This window comes from Caenorhabditis briggsae, assembly GCF_000004555.2.
Source record: "Caenorhabditis briggsae complete genome, chrV, whole genome shotgun sequence".
NCBI classification, from domain to species: domain Eukaryota; kingdom Metazoa; phylum Nematoda; class Chromadorea; order Rhabditida; family Rhabditidae; genus Caenorhabditis; species Caenorhabditis briggsae.
The window spans coordinates 8427299-8449949 of record NC_013488.2 but is presented as its reverse complement, the minus strand read 5'-3'; the positions used below and the strand labels follow the sequence as shown (position 1 = coordinate 8449949).

At 38.4% G+C, this 22651-nt stretch overlaps 1 protein-coding gene across 1 annotated transcript; it reads left to right on the top strand.

The window, feature by feature from the left end:
• Window positions 1-17969: 17969 nt before the first annotated feature.
• CBG23522 lies at window positions 17970-19283 on the top strand (the record flags this gene model as incomplete). The annotated part of the gene is made up of 4 exons (XM_002636738.1): window positions 17970-18059; window positions 18109-18679; window positions 18728-18864; window positions 19092-19283. 4 exons carry the CDS (start codon window positions 17970-17972, stop codon window positions 19281-19283), a joined length of 990 nt encoding a protein of 329 aa, XP_002636784.1.
• Between the last annotated feature and the right edge of the window lie 3368 nt (window positions 19284-22651).

Sequence of the window (22651 nt, the reverse complement as noted above, 5' to 3'; positions counted from 1 at the left end):
TTTACATGACTCGATATAATTGAGCTCAAAGTTGCCGGTTTGGGTAGGCTTCTATCAAAGAAAATACGATAATTCAAATCCGTCAGACTATCGGGTTTTGAAAACATAATTTTTGGATATTCAAGATTAAATCTTATCTTTAAAGTTTAAATGTTTTTTACGGACTTTTGAAAGGTGCTCTTCCCCCTGCGAACTTCAGATCCTCTGTTCATTTAGGCTATTTTGTTCAATTCTGTAAAAGTCAAAAAACCTCCTTTTTCCAATTTATTATTTAGCAAGCAACCCGAATCCTTGAAAAACCCGGGAAGATCTTCCGATGAAATCATTTTTCCTGGTTGGTCAAACAACATATTCAATATTTTATGATGTTCTCAGAATTATAAAAGTTCAGTTGAATTTCAAACTATTTGACTTGTAGAGAACTTGTAATTTTAAATGTAGAATTTTAAATTTCAAACTGAATATATAAAATCTGCTACCCCCTTGTACCCTTGAATCGTTGTATCTTGGAAGCTCGAAATTTTGTAGAAACATAATTTTATGTTTGAATCGAAGCTACTCAAGTCAAGGTATTGTTATGATTATCCAACGACGTAATATTTCTTGCACAACGTTTTATATTTCATGAAATGAAGCAACTTTGAAAACTTAGCTCAAAGTTGATCACAAAATGTGAAACTTTGTCAGCTTACTGATGAGTATTTTGAATTTGTGATCTTCAAATTTGAGCCCAGTACAACGATTCACTCAAATTTCATGATAGAACAAACTTTAGTCCAAGTAAGTATGCGCCACCCGCTATAGTAAACCGATATTTATTTATCGTAGGAACTGAATACAAGCTTACAGACATGAAAATCAAATTAGAAGAAATCGAATTACAAGTAAAAGTGAAAATGTCTCAAGAGTATCATAAAAACGGCTAAAGAAAACATATTGGAAAAAAAGGAAAATGAAAAATGGAAATCCGATTTGACTCCTTCTTCTTTTTCTATACCGCTTTCGTCTAGTTATCATTTTCCCTTCTCAGGAGGATTCCGAATTGAGGTCAGCCAGGTGAAAACTAATGTCTCTTCTCTCTTCATTTCACTGTTCGTCGTCATACTGAAACGGGAAGAATGGAAAAGAAGAAAAGAAAACGTAGATCGATAAAACGGATCAAACAGTCGGATTTAGGGTGAAAAAGCATCGTGTAGAACAGGATGGCATGAATACTGTGCAGATCTCTGGTTCTAAGCTGTGGAACGGTTTATGGCTATTCACTTCGAAAGTACACCAATCAAAGTAGAAGATATCTATGTAAACTTGTGAAGTATAAAGAAGGATGGTGAATTTGAATCAGGATCAAAAATGGAACCATGATTTCGTACCTGATTCAAGAGTAAATAAAATCAGTGATCTGATGAAATCTGTTCAAACGTAGACTTTTGTGAACCTATCGGAAATCTCACTGTGTGTCGTTAAAAGTTTTTAAGTCCCATAAAGGTTTGTACACTACTAATTATTTACCACACAACTACTGAAAATTCAGAAGACAAAAACAAAAAGAGCATTTTTACACAGAGTGTGCTCAATTGATAAGCTCGGCTTAACTAGAAACTTAGAATTATGTCAGCAGGTTTTCCGAACATGTTTAAAAAATTGAATAACAATACATATCGTTCAGACAGCTTCCTAGGTACTATTGGACACTAACCAGTTGTAGTGATGGAGATGATATTTGGAAATTTTAGGTTACTTAAAAGTTTCAGGTCTTTTCCAATATTAGGTACTTTTCCAATATTAGGTTACGGATTACTGTGCGAATAACGGATTACAGTTTCCTCGATTCTGTTAGTAGCTTCTGTTTCAAGTATTTCCCATTAAAGATATCTAACACTTCAACTATGGCCCATAGTCTATGGCTTTTGCATGAAATGATTTTTTCAAATATTGTGTAAATCCATTTCTAGCACATTCCCACCGACTGTCCGAGATTTGCACTTTCCGTATGCTGTCCATTTGATCTGATAATTTAAGTTCGCACTTACTGAAACTGACTCATTTCGCACTAAAACTTTGATTACTAAACACCTGCAACAATCTAATTTAGATTGTAGTTTTCCACTTTACTCAAGTCAATATCACAATCCAGATCACCTGCCCAGATTGCCCTTCTATACTCAATTTGTCCCTTGGGAATAATAACCAAAATGAAACCAATCATCGTGTGTTTATGATTTGTTGGAAAATCGCTTCGCGTATACTCTCCGATCACCGATCGCCTGGGAACTCCTGGTTTTGAGTGCTCTCTAACATGGAAGCATGTGACAGTACATATGCACTTTTGCTCTGTTTTCGCAGGTTGAACAAAGAGAAAAAAGAACAGGTAGAGAGAAAAAAGGAGAGGCAAAGGTTTTTTGTACATAGACTGTCGGAGAGACTGTACATTAATTGCACTTTGCGAAAGAATAGGTTCCATAAAGTCCCATTGGTCAGGGTTGCAATCTGACGGGCTGGCCGGCGGGTCGGCCCGAAGGAAAAAAAAACCAGGGCCCGGCCCGGCCCGGCCGGCCGGCAATTAATTAATATTTGAACGTTGTTTTTTTTTCGACGATTTTTTGCGTTTATCAACCGATTTTTCTCCTTTTTTTGTCGCGAATTGCCTGATAATCCCTATTTTTCATAAAATAATCATTTTCAGAGCAAACGACAGCCTACGGCTCGCCTAGAATTTTAGAATTTTAGAATTTCAGAATTTTAGAATTTTAGAATTTTAAAATTTTAGAATTTTAGAATTTCAGAATTTTTGAATTTTTGAATTTTTGAATTTTAGAATTTTTAGAATTTTAGAATTTTAAAATTTTAGAATTTTAGAATTTTAGAATTTTAGAATTTTAGAATTTTTAGAATTTTAGAATTTTAGAATTTTAGAATTTCAGAATTTTAGAATTTTAGAATTTTAGAATTTTAGAATTTTAGAATTTTAGAATTTTAGAATTTTAGAATTTCAGAATTTTAGAATTTTAGAATTTTAGAATTTCAGAATTTTAGAATTTTAGAATTTTAAAATTTTAGAATTTTAGAATTTCAGAATTTTAGAATTTTAGAATTTTAGAATTTCAGAATTTTAGAATTTTAAAATTTTAGAATTTTAGAATTTCAGAATTTTTGAATTTTAGAATTTCAGAATTTTAGAATTTTAGAATTTTAGAATTTTAGAATTTTAGAATTTTAGAATTTTAGAATTTTAGAATTTTAGAATTTAATTCTTCAATAATTTCTGTTTTTTCTTAAATTCGAACGGGCCGAACCGGCCGAACCGGCCGGGCCGGGCTGGCCGGGGCTTCCGGCCGGGCCGAGCCGGAGAAAAAATAATCTCGGCCCGGCCCGGCCGGTTGCAACCCTGCCATTGGTAACCTGACTTTTTTTTCAATTTTTACGATTTGAAAATTTTCTGAACGTTAGAGAGCTCCACGCCATAAAATGAGTTAAAACTTCAAAAAACATCCTTGTACAAGGTGGCGCACAATTTCTCGGTCTGATAAAAACGGGTAAATCTTTGGGCACAAGTATCTTGGAAACACGACAATTGATAGATATATAATTTGAAGTTTGATTCAAAGCTACTGAAGAAATTATTTGAAACTTGGTCAGTTTACTAATGAATTTTTTGAATTTTAGCAATCTCAATTTGAGCCCGGTACAACGCTTTACTCCTATTCTTGTGCAAACTTTATTCCGAGTATATATGCGCCACCGTGTATAGAAAAGAATATCCAACTTCAAATGAAAACGGTTCAAAATCTAAAGTTTGAATAACTGTTCCCCTTTCGCAGTGCCTAAAAATTATGGCACGAAATTCATTTATGCTGGTAGGAGCCATTGAAATCGATGTCCCGAAGATTCATAAACCGTATTAGGGCTTTAAATAAGGTCTGATTTTTTTCTGAAAACCCAAAACTAGTGTGCATCGTAACAGGAAGCAAATATTTCTGAACCAAAATTTTCAGCTTTTAAAATGAATCTGACCCTCCAAAATTTTGAAACAAAACTCATTCTGAATATTTTGGAATAAAGTTAGACCATCTTGAAACCTATAATAGGAGACCCCCACTGCCAGTTTTGATGTTTTGATGTCTTTGACAGGGACCGAGATGAATTGCCTCAAAGTTAAAAGTTAGAGGGCCTTTCTAATAAGGGTTTTACGATAATTTCAACATTATCCATGTCTCCATTTTCTTAAACTCCCGATCCTTCACCTGATTTCCAACATTTTCGCTCCTTATTGTTTTATTGCTCTTCTCTTGTCATGTATCTTCATTCTCTCCCACTTGACCTTCCCGAAAGTCCCTTGCAATAAAAAAGAGAGAAACCCAAAAAATCGTTGGTCCTCAGCCATCTCGTTTCTCATTTCTCTACACGGCATGAGCAAGGACACATTCGTGTGCAGTGTTTCTCTTTGGCATTCCCAACTCTCCCCAGAGTCTCTTTCCGTTTTTTATCTCTTTTTCTCTCTCTCTCTTTTTTCAGTTTCCTTTGGCGCCTCGTGCCGCCGTGACCTCTATCTTTCTGGAAAAGAAGAGTGCGTTTGCACTTTTTAAACATGTTGCCAGTCCGGTTTGTTTGTCAACCATGTTTTATGATCATCAGTTTGCCAACGGAAGATGTAGAACTGAGAATACCAGACAGAGAAACTTGTTGTCTTGTTGACTGACTTTTGTGAATGGTGTCATTTTTCCTGCAAGCGATAGCTGAGATTATGGCATAAGAGTTAGGCAAAGTCCAGATGCACTTACAGAGAGTTTCAGACGGATTAGATGGCTAGAATCTGAAATTCATATCTGAAAATATCAGAGAGATCATAATTCATAAAACTAGCGGGGGTTGAAGAGAACAACATCTGTTCTAGTTTCACAAACATTTGTTTCCGATGTCCACAAGTTTGCCCGATTTTTGAGATTTCGGTCGACGTCTTGTTTAGAACTTCGGATCTTTTTAGCGGGCGGTCTGTACTGGTGTTTTCAGTTTCATAGGTCCCTAGAACCACGTCACGCGTCATTTGGTCGACTAAGCTTTCTTCTTCTCTTTCTGATGATTCAGAAGACGTGAAGCATCAGATTGCCCTTTCTGCCGCACTTCACATCGCTCCATCTTCTTCTTCTTCTACTCCATCTTCTCCTAGCTCTTCTTCTTCTTCTTTTTATTTTCTTCCCGAGAATGCACTTTGACGAAGTGGACATCGAGATAGGAAAAAGGAGAGAAATGCTCACTAGTGTATTGGATTTCCGTCAATTCATGAAGTGGATGCAAGGTGCCGTGCCCGAATATTCTGGAGAAAATGGATAAGGAGAAGAAGTATGGAGATCGTGAAGTCAGAAGAATAGGATAGCACGCAATTAGTGGAAGAGGAGAATTAAAGAAGAAAGGGTCATTTGGTCAAAGGGCAAGATAGCTAGAGATGGGCTTAATTAGGGAAGATTTTGCGCAAGATGCATCCGAATAGATTACGGTCGGTTTGGGAAAGATAGTGCTCCATTTAAGAATTGAGAACCCAGATTGTTAAATTTTTATGGTTCCATTGAGCACTCAAATTAATGAAGCAAGATGGAGCGATATAAGTTTTATGAGATCCGTTGAATTCATGAAATCTTGTGAAAATGAGGATTTCAATCTAATTGGAAAATGGATGGGTTGCAGTTTTGCGTCTTTTAGTAATATGCAAACTTGCCGACGGGCCAATTCCGCACTGGCACGGGCCGGCTAATAGATCGCTTCAAAGCGAAAATTGTGGGAAAACAATAAAGTATTAGACCCATTATCTTACTTTAGTTTTCAGATGTTATGTGTTAAATAGAAGCGTTTTACAAGAGTCATAATTTTTGGAAAAAAGAAGGTCAACATTTTTTCTCACAAAATTCAACTTTTTGAACGGTACTGTACGATGATAGTACTCGGGGAGCTCTACAACTTCTAATCAGAATCGACCAACATTTAAATTAGTAACCGGGAGCATTTAATTGCCGGTCCGAGCAAAAAACGTCGGCCCGGCTAAAAGTGCTGGCCCGGACGATAATACCTCTTTTGAAGCCGATTGATTCTTATTGAATGTTGTAGAGCTCACCGAGCTTATGTTGGTTTGCCCACGATTTCAATTTTGAAGCCAGTTATCAGCTGGCCTGTGCTGCTCCGGAATAGATACAGTATGGTAATATGCTTCTTTGCTCCAAGTCTTGGATCCTTACATTTTTGGACCCTTTCAAATCTCACCCGCTTAACACTTCCAATCAAAATCACCAGTTCTTTGCTTCAATTTTCCGTAGATCACTGTATTCAAAGGGCACTATACTTTCTCTTTTTCACCTTGTAAATTGTACAAAACAAGTTGTTTGGACATTCCATCTTACACTTTGTCGCTTCCTGGTTTAGTGCGAATTTTCGACCAAATAAAATAGCAAGTCGAAAAACGAAGTCCCGAATAGTTGTCCTTTTCAGTACGTTCCTGAAAAACAGACAATCTGTTAAAAGAAAAACTAATGGTCCCAATTTCAGATCCCTCTCCATTTCTATTAGGTCGAGTTTTTTTTCGAGAATGTTGTGATGTAGAACTTGTCCTCCTAGTCGGCCGTATTAATCAGTCACGTACTTTTCAATCAACCTCTAATGTGCATGGCAGTGCCACCTGATAGTGATCAGAAAAAGAAACTTATCAAGAAAGCCTTCTTGTCACCCGACCCCTCTCGCAGCCAACCAATCATCAAGACAGGTGTTTGTTTCGGAGCGAATTGTAAGGAAAAGTACCTTGTACTACACGTAACTCGATTTCTCTAAAGTGTAGCAGAGTAACAACAAAAAACGTCTTCTGAATATTTGGAGGCAATATCATATTTTACTAGATTCATAAAGATTTACTTGATTGATATAGTTATATTTGGGAGAACTTTGTAGATTAGGAGTCTTTCAATTCTTTCACGATTGCATGAAACGGATCAGATTAGTCTGGAAAACAAATTCAAATGATCTAGAAAGTACACCGATCATTGACAGTGCAAACTTTAGAAGAATCAAGTGTGACGTTTGGATATGATGAGAGGATCTGAAGCATAAAAATAGGTCCTTTTGTGTTTTAATAAAAACAATGTCTCGAAAATAGTATTACCAAAAGCCACCAGTTTGAAAAAAAATATATCTTGAATGTCGGAAACTGTATATGATCAAGGCAGATGCCGCAGATTAAGATTGTCTGGAAAGCTTCGCGATCATGTTTTACGAAAGAATATTGAACTTCTTTAAAATTTCGTCGCCTCAAACCAAGATTGTCTAGTACATGACCGCGGCTTTTGATAAGGGTACTTCTATGATAGGTAGGATTCCGCCTCCTAGTGGGCCTAGAAGTTTCTGGATGGCTGAGCTTATTTCCAGAAGAACGGGCAGTTTAGTACACGGCAACCTACCCCCTGCACGGGCCGCGACCATATTTTCCGACAGTCTTTCCTAAACGTATCTGCACTATTCGAAGAATTAAGAAAAACATCACCCGAAGGGTTCAACTTTGAAACGATTTACTGTTTCAAACCCCATCAAGGTCTTTTTTTTGTACAGACCCATTCTTCCCACTCAGGTCTCACTCCCTGTCTCATCATCATCCTTTCTTGGGGAAATTTGAAATTCAATTTGCCTTGTTGCACTTTTGTCTACTCTCCCTTTTTTTCCTCACACCACCTGCGGCCGACACTAAGAAAAAACCGATGACAGTATCTGTGTGTAACCCAAAAGGTCTTCTGCACTTTTTCGATTCCGACAATGAGCCGATACAAGAGACAGTCTTTTGAAATTGCGATAAGGCTTTTCGCGGAGGAATACGGTAGGGAAGTTATGTGCGGCGGAAGACATGAAGGCCAAAGGATCTACAGGAAAATCGACGAAGATGTGGGAGGGAACAGTGATTTATTGTGTCTAGACTTTTTTGAAGGAGACGTTTCTGATGATACGAGGAGAATCCTATTACGATACACTTTGCATAATAAAATAATCCAGAAACTTTTGTTCACATAGCATATTCTGATAGTCCATATAGGGGCGTTCAAGTTGATTGAAGGTGGGGTACCGTATCCGACCAACGAGCGATTTCGCGATTGTTCTTCTGATTTATTTTTTGCGAACAAGTGAAGCTTCGTTTCGTCACGTTCCGCTAAAACAAGGTGATCATTCGCTTGTCAGGACATCACATGCTTTGAATCTTTGGGGTATGCAGCTATTGTAAACACTCTAATAGAAGGTCACCATATACTCGCACATTTATCCCGGTTCCTGTAAAAGAAGTCAGAAATCTGCCAACTGATAAATTTATTGTCATAATTTCATCAACATTTTAAGTTGACCATTTTTAGATATCTTGCACAGGAATCTAGATATATGGGCCGAACGTATTTAAGGTATATCCTTGTTCTGTTCTAGCGACTTGTATCAAGACTCTCCGGATTCTTAGTTCAATGAGTCCACTCCCTCCAGTGTCTTATGGTCCATGTCAATGTTTCATCCATATCCATTCAATCCATTTCTAGCCTTCTCGTCATCAGAAAGTCAAAGTGCAAGTGCCAGTATCCAACAACTTGTCTCCCCTTCTTTTCCTCGAATATCAAATTTCTTCCTCTCTCCCGCTTTTTGCACTTTTCCGAATCGTCTGGACATATTATCGTCTTAAGTCTGTAGGTACTGATAAGCTATCGTCCTCCCCTATCGTTAATAGAAAACATGAGTTTTGCAGACTGAAAAAAAAAATAATAGAAAAAGAAAGAAAAAGAATAAAAGCATCTCTGGTGGAATATTGCGAAATGATTACACTTAAGTTTGCCTACTCTATTTAACGAAAATATTTGTGTTCTGTTTTGACGGTTTCTATATTCAGGGACAAACATCCTTTACGTTCCGTTGTTCTAACTTCACCGCACTTGTTGTGTCCGTACTTTGACGTGTGTCTTCTGGATTTATAGAGAAATAGATGTTTGATATTCTACACTTTGCGAAAAGGAACTTCTGCGAATGTTCTTGGGACAGCACAAATTGCATGAGAGAAAAACAAGGTCAACTAGTTGTGTGGGGGTATGTGCTCTCGGAAAAGAGCAAAGACGTTGGAAGCCAGTCTTGAAGCTTTTTCTTTTATTTTTTCAAATGCTCGCTCTACTTTTGTTGTTCTTTTTCTTCTTTTTGTTTTCCTTCTCATTTTTTTGACATTTTCATTCTCTTTTTTCAGAAACCAGAACCAGTCAATCAAAATGGCTCATTTCTTAGCTGGATTAAGTGTTTTGGACTAAGAAGCACCCAACGACCTTATAGAATCAGATTTTGCACTTCTTGAGAGGTAAAAATCAAATCATAAAACATGAGATCACATGTGTAAGAACATCCATGTCCGTTTCTCTGGATATGACTCAGGAGTAGACGACTAGCTTCCCCGGAAACCGCTTAGCCATATATTTCAGAGAAATATGACGATTGGAAGGAAATGGAAAAGCTCTTGGAATGTTCGGAGAGAGATGTTCAAATAGTAAATGATTAGTTCGGATTTGGTGGTCTGGGAGTCTGGAAAGAACAACTATTTGGTCTTACTTTTGGTTCTGCTACGTCAGATATACGTAACTGATACTGTAGGAGCGCATAGAGCATTTTTAATTAGGAGTAAATTGATTAGTTGTTCCCAAGATTACTGTAGTTCGTGTATTGAAGCTGAATGCGATACTCTGTATTCAAGTATGATGGAAAATTGGCTCAGCTTGGTTCAATTTCATTAGAAAAGTTACTTTTTACAAACTGTGACTAGGTCAATGCCGCAAAATGTCCAGATCATGACCGACTAGTCCCGGATTACTGTACACCAGACTGCATGTTCTCGTTCACTGATAGAGTGTCAAACCTTCCCAGATTGTTCACTTCCTTTTCAAAAAAAGCCCATGATGATCTCGCATGGGGATCATCGTCAGATCCGGAATCGTGGTGCCTACTGAAAAGACCAAAAAGGAGAAGGATAAGTGCCCTTTCGCTAAGAAGTGACGTCTCAAAAACCTTATGAAGTCTCACGGTAAGACCTTGAGACTGTCTAGCTTCTTCTTTGTCTTCTTTTCCATTTTTTGAAGCCGACTGTACGTTCCTCATCGCCTTATCTCCTATCTCAAAAACCTTGATTCCTTCGCTTCAAACAGGTAGGCGAAAAACTCATCAATTTTATCATACGTTCCTTCTTCTTCTCTTCTCAAATCGAAAATAACGAAGAGGGCAACAAATTAGGATAGTGTAACAAAAATAGAGTTCTTCAGAAGGAGAGGAATTGAAAATTACAACACCGTCTTTTTTGGGTTCTGATTCTCATGGAGGCCATCTTTTGCGCAGTGTAAAACCACAAAGGTTCTTGTCTACGTTTAGACTTGATGCATCAAAAAAGTGCACTTTTGTCATTTTTTTGATGGAAGGACAAGACAGTCTCCTCACTGGGCGGCCGTCAAAATCCGCTTGAAACAGAAGATGAACTTTTGCAAGAAGACGGAGATGAAGGAAAGGACATCTCATCTTTCGGTGACATCGCACTTTTGAAGCGTCTAGTGAATCGTAGAAAAAATATCTAGAGCGGATAAGAAACGGGTTGAGGCTTTTCTCCGGTATTTTGGATATTATCTATTGAAGACTACCTTAGATATACCGTAAAACCTGTAATAGAAGAGCACCGCAACTTTTGACTTTCAGCCAATTTATCTCAGGTCTTGTAAAACATATGAAAAAATGGCTAACTGACAAAATTTTTATCATAATATCAGAAATATTTTATAAGTTGACACATTTTTGATACCTTGCAGAGGAGCTAAGAAAAATCAGCTCAAATTTGACAGTGAGGGGCCCTTTTAATACAGGCCATCTGACCTCACTCTTCGAAGGAACCAGAGGCGTAACAACTGTTCAAATATTTTGCTAGCCGCGTGGTCTCCCTTTTTCCACTGAAAGTTCTGAGATCTATTTCACCTGAAAAACATCTGGAACTTGCAGAGTGCTCAGAAGACTGGAAAAATAAAAACAAAGAGAAGCTAAAGTTGTTCCGTGTGTGAATCCAGTGACTGTCAATCGCTGCTGCACTTTTTTGTGAACCTTGAAAGCATGATCAACCATTCATCTGTTAAGAGAATGACAATTATCATGTTGATACCTAAAACGATTCAGAAAGTTCATTGGTACTGTGAGTTCCTCATAACATAAGGAAATCTGAAACGTTGTCCTCAGCTTGTCCGGCTGTCATTTCTTAGGGTGTGACACTCAATTAGAGAAGAAGCAAAGACGAATTTGCACTTGTCACGATAGAATTATACAGTGGTGGCCTCAATTCACGCAAAAGTGCAACATCGCTCATCAATGTGTCCTCAACATCATTAAATTGGATCTATTCGAAAATCTATCGACACCTCCAAGACGTTGAAAAAAAGAGGCCACGAATTGTTTATAGAGAAAAGAGCCTGGGAAAGAAGCTAGAATGTTTATTTGCTTTTGGGGGTTGAACATACAAGCAAAGAAGGAGCACGGGAGCTCTGAAAGGAAGAAAGAGCTAAAAGCTGAAAATACTGGGCGGCGGTTGTTGTTGACAATTTCAGTGTGTGTTTGTTTTTGTACTCATTTTTACGTTTAGCGGGAGAAGGAGGTCTAAAGAGCTCCACTAGCCAGTTTTTCTATTTTTTGTGTGTCCATTACTAGCTTGATGACTTTTGTATGCACTAACTGGAACATGAAATACCAGTTTTTTAGAGACCATATTTTTTAGAAAATAGTTTAAGAGGAACGTTCCTCGAGGTTCTTGAGCTTGATTAAATTTACCTAATGCTTTTTTCCGGGACCGGTTTGTTTTTAATTTTTAGAATAAGAAAACTAGAAAATGTTTATCTAGCTTTTGGTGGACTATATTTGATGAGCTGTAAAAAGACAAGTTTCGATTTATGGACTGTATTCTTGAGTAGGTCATTTTTCCCTATAACTTTTCTTCTTATATTCTCGATTCAGACGTTTCCTTACAGTACTACGTTCATCGAACTAGGTCAATTGAATTCACATGTCCTTTGAGCTCTTGTTCAAAACACGTATTCCTGTTCTTTATCTATGCCAGAGAACTGAACGAGTTGTCTCTGTCGTGTCGTCTGCCCTATTCAGAAGGACCTTCTCAGAATCGTAGCGTTCTTTTTCTTCTTCTGTTTTTGTCACGATGCTTGTCCTCGATGCTTTGTCGGTTTTCCCATGAACGAGTACTTCATCACTACTCGGTCCCTCGCCAAGCTTTTTGGTTACTCTTCTGATGCATCTTCTCATCGAATGATCATCCATATATTTTTGCTATGTTTGAAAATAAATTTTCGGTCCAAGCACACACATACGCAAACGCACTCTTCGCCCTTTTCCGAGACGTTTCTCTCTCTCTCCGCGTGGTCGAAAAGCGATTTGCCCTTTGAATGTACTCTTTTTTTTTCGAGTGAAACACCACCGCACACATTTATACACTCACTCACTCATCCTTCTTCCTCTTTTGAAACAAACTTGACTTGTTGGATGTGTGAGCGTGGCGCCAGAAGATTTGGCTCCTTTTTCCTCTCTCATCGCCGGAGAGTGGCCGGGACCATGGAAGAAGAGATATCCGGAGAGACGGGAAAAAAAGAGATAGATTTCGAAAACACACTTTTTTGTTTACACTTATACACCTCCCGACGAATTTAGTGACCTTCAGAACTGGTGGATCCGCATGAGGGAAATAGGTGAACATAGATTATGTTTTATAGTTAGACTGAATTGCCTTCTTAATTTTGCCTAAATCACTGTGATTTTTCCGGAACGTGTTTTGTCCGATAGAATGCAGGCACCGCTGCTGAGCCGAGACCAACGCGTTGAACTACGGTATTTTGAAATTCCGTATCCTAGAACATTAACCGTGCTACATTGTTGTATAAACATACCACCTTATAGGGTACATGATCTCATTAGACTGGTCTCATCTGTGCTCTCAGCCTACAGAGATTCTTTTACAACTCATGCTTAAAAGACACCATAACAAATACCGTAAAACCTGTAATAGAAGGGCCCCCACACTGTCAAGCTTGATCACAATTTCTCGGTTCGTAGAAGAGGTATGAAAACTGATATAATGTTGGTGTTATTATTTTAAACAATTTACCAGCTGACAACTTTTTTATATCTTTGACAGGAACCGACGAATTCACTCAAAGTTATAGGTCAGGGGTCCTTTTATTACAAGTTTCTGGGTATTCAGTCTTAAAGAGCCTGAAAATTCCCTTCCTCTATTTTAAGAACATCCAACATTCTAAAAAAATATAAATACCCGAGTGTCTCCCACCACTAGAACGAATTTTAAAACGGGGAAAAATTATATCCGTTCGTAGTATTCCAGACCCATTTGTTCTCAGAATTTCGTTTTGGTTGCCTCAGTATATATTTTTCAAGTCTTGGCACCGGGACAACAATATTTCCTTTTTTTGGTCTGGAGTCGTAGATTCATTTGATCCTTGTTTTTTCTCCCCATTTCCCACTTCCTCTGGCGCTCCAAAGTGCATGAGTTGAGGAAGAGCATCTCATTTATCTTCTTTCTTCAAAAAGATTTGATAGAGAAAAGTTTCGCGGTGGAGCGATCATGCGAAAAGTCCTTCTCAATCCGAGAGGGTACACTTGCACTTTCGAAGATGTTCTGCCAGTTTTTTGTCGCCACACACCATCGAACGACCTGTCTCCCTCCTCCTCTCCTCCGATGTCTTTTTTTTCTGCCTGTCTGACAGACCGACTGACCGTCAGAAGAGATAGATGAGGTGTAGTAGTGAAAGAAGAAGAAAGGATTGCACTTTTCACAGAAACTCCAAAGATTACGGATTACAACACTGTTTCATTGGGTGTGTGTGTGATCCGTAGCCGACAGTGCCATGACGGTGTCAAATTTCTGGAGGAAAAGGAGGGATTGAGTCAGGTGGGAACTACGGTATCCTGTCCAAACCTGCAAGAAGAACTGAAAAACAAATCAACACAGGAAGAAGAGACACTGTACAGAAATAAAAGTGCAAGTTTCTTTTTTTTGCGATCGGTTGTCGTCGGTTGGTCACCACCACTCAAACTCGCTCACATAATATTTACTTATACTTTTATTTACCTGTTTTCTCTTCTCTTTGCCTTCATTTTCTCTTGCCTGGGCGACTTTTCGGTTTGAGACTTTTCAAGTTTTTTCTGACCGAATTGGCAGCTCCTGTTTTTCAGTGCTGGGTTGAGTCGGACAGAGTATAAGAAATATTACATCCTATTCAAATTATTTTCGAAATTTCATGAACTGGTTGGTCAGAGTGCAGTCCAAGTTCAGTCCAGGTTGACAAATATATTCTTTGAACTTGAAAAGTTCCATCTTGAACTACCGTAAAACCTGCAATAGAAGTACTATCAAATTTGATCTCAATTATCCTGGCTCTTATAAGATAGATCAAAAATGTGCCAACTGATAAAGTATTGGTGATATTATGATAAATCATTCATCAGTTGACAAATTTTTATATCTTTCACGGGAATATTCACAGGATCAAAGTAAAAAGTTAGAGGGGCTTCTATTACAGGTTTTACGGTATATTGACAAGACTTGCGTTTTGAATCAGCTACCACTTTGTAAATTTGATAAATCTTTTCCATTTGCATGCCACCCTGATAATCCCATAAAACTCATTCGTCAGCTTCTTGCAGATCTTTAAAAATGATTGAGGTTCAAATCGTCTGACTCACTGCGCAACTTGTTTTCGCAATCGCACCATTTTTGCACTTGCTCAGCTGCAAGTAGGCAGAACAAGAAGCCGTCGTAGGCGCTCGACCACCCGCTTCCTTCTTTTTTCTATGTGTATGTGTTTGTCTCACAGTGTTCTCTGAAATTGCAGAGTTCTTGTTTTTGTCTGGCTCTCCGCTCTCATTCACTCGCTTTGATGTAAGGGAAGAAGGGGACTAACACGAACAGGAAGTATGGTTCTTGGACACCCTCATCTGGAAAGCCACGTCATCAGTTTTCGAAGTTTCAAAAAAGGTTGTTGCTCATACAAACTTGAATTCCGATGATCGACAAGCTTGCAGTAGGAGGGCACCCTTGGTAAGTTTGCATGCACTTTCCCGCCATCACCCGCCCTCTACCTTGTCCTGCGTCTCAGTGTAAACCGTATTGGGCGGGGTCCCCTCGGGCGCCACGAAGCCCCGCCCACTTTTCCTTCGCGTACAGGGGGAATTGATACTCAGTAAGAAATGTAGATGGTGTGTGCGTAAGTTGACTACTGGCATCTCATCAAAGTCTCTTTTCACTTTTGAGGGTTACTGTAGATTTCCTGTATGCTCAATTTAATGATCTCATCTAGTTATTCCACTAGTTAGTAATTACAAAAAGTTCAAAGCTTTCGAAGTACCTAGTCTTCTAACTGTAAATGTTCTAGCCTAGTACTATAGGACCGTTGAAGAACTGATTAGGCTTCAGATGTATTTGAATATGAAATACCCTAAACATAGCTAGTAGTCTCATTTTTTTTTGAGAAACTAGAATTCTGAAAACAGCAAGAGGTACCATCATTTTTTGTTAATTGAGCCAGCTCTCCTCTGCCAAGCCTATTGGTTATTCTTAGTATGTCAATGTGTTGTGACCTCGAGGCTCAGAGCAGAGATCAACAAGTTCTATTTCAAAAATTCCTGAATATTACTTTTCGTTCTTTTCTCCCCGACCTTGAACGAACTCCTGATAACAGGAAAGTTCTTACGTTGGATCTTTGTTTTTGAGAAAGTGGGGTAGCAGTAACAAGAATCTCCGAAGAACTACGTCATCCTTCTCCAACCAAATTAGTCATGAGGTTGTCAGAATTCTTTAGCCATCAAAACCTACCGTACTCCTTTCTTGTTGTCCCAAGGGTCCTCCGTCTCCAGCTCCTCTGGCTCCCAGACGTAAGAAAAGAAGATAGGGCACATCAATTTGTGTAACTGGTTCTTCTTCTTTTTCTTCTTCTTCTGGGTCGAGGGTGGAGGGAAAAATGGAGAAAGAAAAAAATGTGTGTGTCGTCTATCTCTCCAACATACTCTACATGCCCTTTTGTTATTTCGCACTATTCCTTCGCCGCAGCGCCCAAAGGAGGCCTCCCTTCATCGAGGCGGGCGCCCCCACCAGACTGAAAGGTCGACCTCTTTTTTCTCTCTCACACACTAACTCAACGGTACTTTTTTCATACTACTACTCAATTTTTGCTTCCTCATTCATTTTTTTGTTAAAAAAATATAATATTCTTTGCCCCCCTGATTTGCTCTTTTTTGTATGATTTGTATGATTTGTTAGTCAGATTGCTTTTTGCTGCTCCTTTTTTCTGATAATGAGTCACTTTCCTAATGTAACATAACACCTGCGTGTGACATTGACTGACGTGACTTGCCTGTACTTTTTGTATGTCTTGTTATTTTTTTTCATCCCCTTCATCTTCTTCTCACACATATTTTTTTTTCTAATCTGATCTGGTCTTGATCATATATTCAAATTTTGGTTCCTCCTTCTTTTGTTTTGATGATAGATTTGTGCGAACGTGACAATTAAGCAGTACTGTTATAGAACGGTTAACAAGCACATAACAATAAGAGCATCTGGACTATTATAGATTTGTCCTATGAATTCTATGAAATTGAATTGAAGAAGAGGATAGAGTGGACCATGAAACACATTAAAATCATGAGCTCGCCCGGAGCAAAAAGAGATAGAGAGGGCATATCTAGCTAGTTTGCTCTCAATTCGTACTCCACAAACTTTAGCAAGAGTTTCTAGTTACACATCATTAATTTCACTACTTCATATTCTGCTCCGTGCCTATTCCATAATCTTCCTTGCCTCCTCTTTTGCACTCTTCGGAGAGAGCATGCTCCTCAATGCTCCACCCACTTCTTCTCCATCTTTTCCCGAGAGCGTAAACTGGGCGGAGTCTCGAGTCTACTTCTGTGTGTCGAGAAATGCCAGGAGGACGTCAGTCATTTCGGTTTTTCCCGCCACGACAATGTCTCTTGTACAGACGCTTCTTCTCTGATGAGAAGCTTATCATTTTGCACTTTAATTTTGAATGGCTTATCAGAGAAAAGGATGCACTATATTGGCTCCTCCTTCGATTCATCCTCCTCCGCTTCATCATTATTTTTCTGCCATAGCATCTTATTAATCATTCATCACTATGATCCCCCTCTAGAAGTCTTCTCTGGAAAAGACCACTAGAAACAAAATCTGTTTTCCAACTAGATCTCTTAAGACTGAACCTCGGCCTTTAAGAATTTTACCAGACTAGCTTATCAGTTTAAGAGGTTCTCTAAAAGGGCAACCGTCCTTCCTCCCTCTTCCCACCACCTCCCACTTCCAATCATTCCAGTTTTTTTTTCTATTCTCCATCCGATCATCATTATATACCGAAATGAAGGGCACACACCGTCTTCTCAACACCATCTTCTTCTTCTTCTCGGAACCAATTCGTCGGTTTTGCGTCTTTTTTCTAAAGCACTTGTTGTTTTTCAATATGTCTAGTTGGTTCTGGGTGTGCGTGTATGTGTGTCCATGGACAAACGATAAGTAAACCGAGCAACAAAAAAAAACGAAAAGCGAAGAAAATGGAATAAAATATAGTATGTATCTCTATCTCTCTTGATCTCTGAATGTTTTATCTTTTTGCTGAAACTCCTACTAGGCTCCGCCCACTTGACACTCTATCAAAGATGAGTCTCCATCTCCAGTTTCAGTGCGTCGCTGTCCCCCCGATAGAATGCACTTTGTCTCCAGATTCGCCTGTCCTTTTTGTTTTCGACAATTTGTCATTTCGATTCACCCCCATCCTTTTTTCTCTATTTTCTCTCTTCATTCTATTCTTCTTTTCTCCAAACGATTACTGTGATCAGTCTATAATTTTCAGAGACTTCCCCATCCCTCTAACTAAAACGAAATGGACCAATTGGCGTCCCAACTCGGAAGCGCTGAGCTCCAAGCTCTCATTGCTGCATTGCCACACGATTTGACTCTCAACCCAGCGTCGGTAAGAATAACTTTTCTTACTATTCAGTTGTTCATATTCTTTCTTTTAGAGCAAGCCATCATCTTCTTCTGGAAGCGATCTGTCAGCATCCAACTCATCTTCCTGCATCTTTCCTCCACTTAATGATATGGCGGCACTTTCGATGCTTTCTCTCGGAGCCTATCCGGGACTATTCCCTGGATTTCCATTGTTATCCACTCTCCCATATTTGAATTTGAACCCAAACTCTACAATTGAATCTTTGGGACTTATCAACTCTGCACTTTATCAACAACAAAAAGATGTACAAGCCATGATGAACGCCGCTACCTCTAACTCCTTGGCTGCAACTCTTGCTGCTGATGGTCGTCCCCGTGCATTTTCCAGTGCTGCCACATTGCAACATGTGAAGGATCAGGAGAAGCGTCGCAAGCGTACTAGGAAGTGTGAGCCAGCTCTTCCAATCACCACTAGTACAATCACTTGCTCTTCGAACTCTTCCCCATCATCGAGCACCACAGTAACTTCAGTGCTCCGCACTTTGGTCGAAGATGATGACAGTGATGTGCATCCAAACAAGGTTCGCCCAATTCAAGTGACCCCAGAAGAGGAAGAAGAAATTCGAAGAAAAACTCAAGAACGTAAGTGTGAAGAATTTCTAGATTAAAAAATCAATATGTGATTTTCAGTTCTCAATAATGTACCAAAACAAACTGTGGAGCCAGAGGTCAGCTCAAATGGACCACTCCGTCGTTTGATTCGAGACGAAGACCTTCCAGATGAGGTCGGACCAGACTCGCCATTCCGTCACTACCCAAAGTATCAGGTACACAAGTTAGTAGTTTTTCGATTCTTCCTTTTTTCTAGTTGTAATCGAAAATATATCCCTTCTTTGAATGATACCCGTTGTGTGAAAGTCAAGTATCTATCATTAAGTTTTGTTTTTCTGGAAATCACAAAAAAAACAACAATTTTATTGAACTTAAAATTATGCACATTCTCCGAACACTTTCATTTTCCCATACATTTTTCCTAACTCAATCCTTTTTTCAGCAGAAACCTCGTTCACAACTAGTCATGCTCCAAGGAATCCAAGCAGCCGTCGCCTGTATGTGTATAGAAGCATTCCAACTCAACGATAAATCTGATGAGGAGAAACAAGCTCTTCGTCAGAAACAACAAGGCCTGTCGCTGGACGATTTGGTCAAAGAGACGGTTCGCCAGGAGCTTATAGCTGCAGAATAGATGAACGTTTAGCCCTTTTTCGCTCCCCACCCTATCCATTTTCTTCCCAAATGCCTTCTCTGTACTTCTACATATATCTAATCTTGATTTTATTTAAAAGGATAGGTCAAATGCTCCCCGGATACTTATAATTCTCATCTAACACTTAAAATTATCAAATGTCTCCATACAAAGTTTTTACTTTTCTCTCACCCATTTCAACTCAAGGATCACCTGTTGCGTGTGCATTTTCCCCAGATTCTTCCCGTTTTGTTCCTCTTTTGACTTGAATTGTACTTCTGGATGATTCGAAAGAGCGCTTACTTGTAATTGAAATTCTTATTCTAAACCTGACTGAAAAATTGTCTTATTTTGTGCTTTAAATTCCCTTGTCTATTTCTGTATCCTGATTTTCACTCGAATTCCTACTTCCAGAAATCTGAAATTCCTAAATCTTTTTTTCTTCTCACTGCAATTTTCATTTCCACAACGTCTCAACCCAATTCTCACAACAATGCCCAGCCTTTCATTTTCTTGTTTTTTCTTTTTTCAAATGAAAAAGTTTTGTTTCCATAGTTTTAGACAGACACCCGAAAAAAATTCAAAAAGTATGAATCAACACTCTGCAGAATATGACAAGTCCACAGAAAACAACTCGAGGAGATACCGTACTCCTCTTCTCATGTGATTCCTTATTTTTCCGAGTTGTTGTTTACGACAAGTACATATCTTCTTCTTCTTCTCAGTTTCCAGTTGGCGTTTTGCACTTTTCTTGATCTCTTTCTAACAAGAAAATACAGAGGAAAATATGAAAATAAAAAAGGCATTCGTCTAGAATTAGAGACCAATAATAGTTAACTTTTGTGACGTTTAAGATGGATCCGCAAAATGCCGTAGTTCTATGTTAAGATGTTATTTGTAGAAGATAAATTTGAAGTGAAAAACATAAAGCACAAATTTTTATAGATTATTATCTACCGGTATGAAGCTAAAATGGCGTAGGGTTTTATGAAAATGGGTTTTTTTTAAATCTGGAATCATTGAATTTTAGAGCGGATGTCCGCCTGTTTCAGACAAACTTTCAGCTGTTTTTCGACCTTTTTAGGTCATTTGAAGCAAATTTTTGACCTTTTTCGGTAAATTTCGGATGGTTTTCATCCAAATTTTTCCGTATTATTTGTTGAATAATCTCCAGAAATGTTGGTAGGAGCTTTTGTAGTAGCCTGTAAGAGCTCAAACGAGTCACCAGTAAAAAACTGTGTACATTAAACTTGTTCAGGTACTATTTTTTTTGAGTGCTGATCTTGAGTAAATAAAATGTTAAAAATAACTTTTCGTAGCCAGAAACATGCCGAATTTCTAAATTTTCCATCAATAGAGACTGATCTGAATTTTGATTCATTTCGATCCTGTTCCCGTTCAAGTCAGTTTTTGATCAACTGTCTGAACTGATGACCTGAAAATAGAAAACATGGGCTTATCATTGATTGATCACTGATTTTCAGCAACCGTACATATTGTCTTGTCTGGTGGTTCAGTACAAAAACATATCGGGAAGTGATCTTTATCAAATATGAAAACAAGAAATTGGAATTTTTAGTAAAATCGGTGAACTGTTTTCGTGTGTTGAATATTAATATTCAGAAATGTTGAAGCCCTTTTTTTGCTGGGAACTTTTTCTTTCGTGCTAATCAGAATAGTCAAAAACAAATTAGCTGAAAACTTGAACAAGTTGGAGAACAATGTTTTGGTTAAGGGGTTTTGACTTTTTTTGAGCTGAATAGAATAAAAAGAAACTAATAGTAAGCAAACCATCAATATCAATGAAAACATACCGTAAACACTCTAATAGAAGGCCACACTATACTAGGTCAATTATCTCAGTTTCTATAAGAAATAACAAAAATCTGTCAACTGATAAAAGGTTTTTCATAGTATCCCAAACATTTTATCAGTTGACAAATATTGGTATCTTTTAGAGTAACTGATATAATTGAGCTCAAATGGTAAGTACAGGCAGCCTTCTATTAGAGCCTTTACGGTATTTTGCGTTTTATGTATTTTGGTGAGTTTATTGTATGAACAACTGTAAATTATTTATGAACGCTTCGAACAAATAGGTCATTTCCCGATACATCTACATTTTCAGTAATGTACTTGAGAGCCTGTCTTTTTTTTCGCTACAAAAATGATTTTCATTTCTAGGGACATAGACTTCCACACGTGGCTTTCTTTAATTTTCAGATGACTGCAATATCCGTCTTCAGTTATCTGGAAATCGCATGATTCTTAATTTCTTCACAACATCTGTAGTCCTAATTCTTCTTCGAGAAACAAAAGGGCAGTCTCAATATTCGTTTTGAAATGATGCACTCTGACTGCAGCAAACAAATTTCGTGATGAGAGCCAATGATCGTACTGAAACCCTCCCTTTTCTATCATGAATATTTCTGAGAATTATTAAAAGAGGACGTTAAAGAATTGAATCGAGAATCGTAACCAAAACAAAATGTTCTGAAAGTACCTCTCGCTTAGCACACCACAATAAATTTACTGATTTCTGAGACGTAGTCATTTTTGTTTTCCATCGAATTTCTTTCACACAAACAACCATCTTGCCCTTTTAAACCACCGTATTTCTCGTTCTTCTGAAGAGAAAGAAACAAGACAAGCTGTCAAAGAAAGCGATTGCAACGTTTCCAGACTCTCGATTTACGACGCTTGCACTTTTCTCCTTTCTCTTTAGCTTTTTCCTATTCCCGATAAGGTATTTTGAAACGTCACGGGCTAAAGACTATAAAACGTACAAACGAATACTGAGAAATATAATAAATAAATGAAACAGTACTTAACATGAAATATGAAACTATAATTTACTTGTTACACTTTTTGTTTACAGGATGTGTTGATGAAACTGTTGCTTCAGAAGGGCAAATTTTGCAGAGAGGTGGTTTGATTTCCGTTGGAACGCGAATCATGGTTATGTGGAAAAGATCCTTCGCTTCATTTCTTTCTTATTTTCAACCCTTGGCCCAGGCCCTTGGTCCATGCCCTACGCCCAGGCCCTTGGCCCATGCCCTACGCCCAGGCCCTTGGCCCAGGCCCTCGGCCCAGGCCCCTGGCCCAGGCCCCTGGCCCGGGCCCTCGGCCCAGGCCCTTGGCCCAGACCCTTGGCCCAGGCTATATTGGGTCAAAATGATAGTCTTTCTAAGGAGTTGAACAGATTTCAAAAGTGAATATTCTATTATTATTTAAACGTGGTGAAAAAAAATTGTTTATTATTGTTTATTATTTTTTAATTATAGAACGAAGAAAACTACGTGAATTACTTTAAAAAGCCTGTGACCCTGGGCTCATTGACCTCAGGAAGAGTACTACAAAGAAAGAGG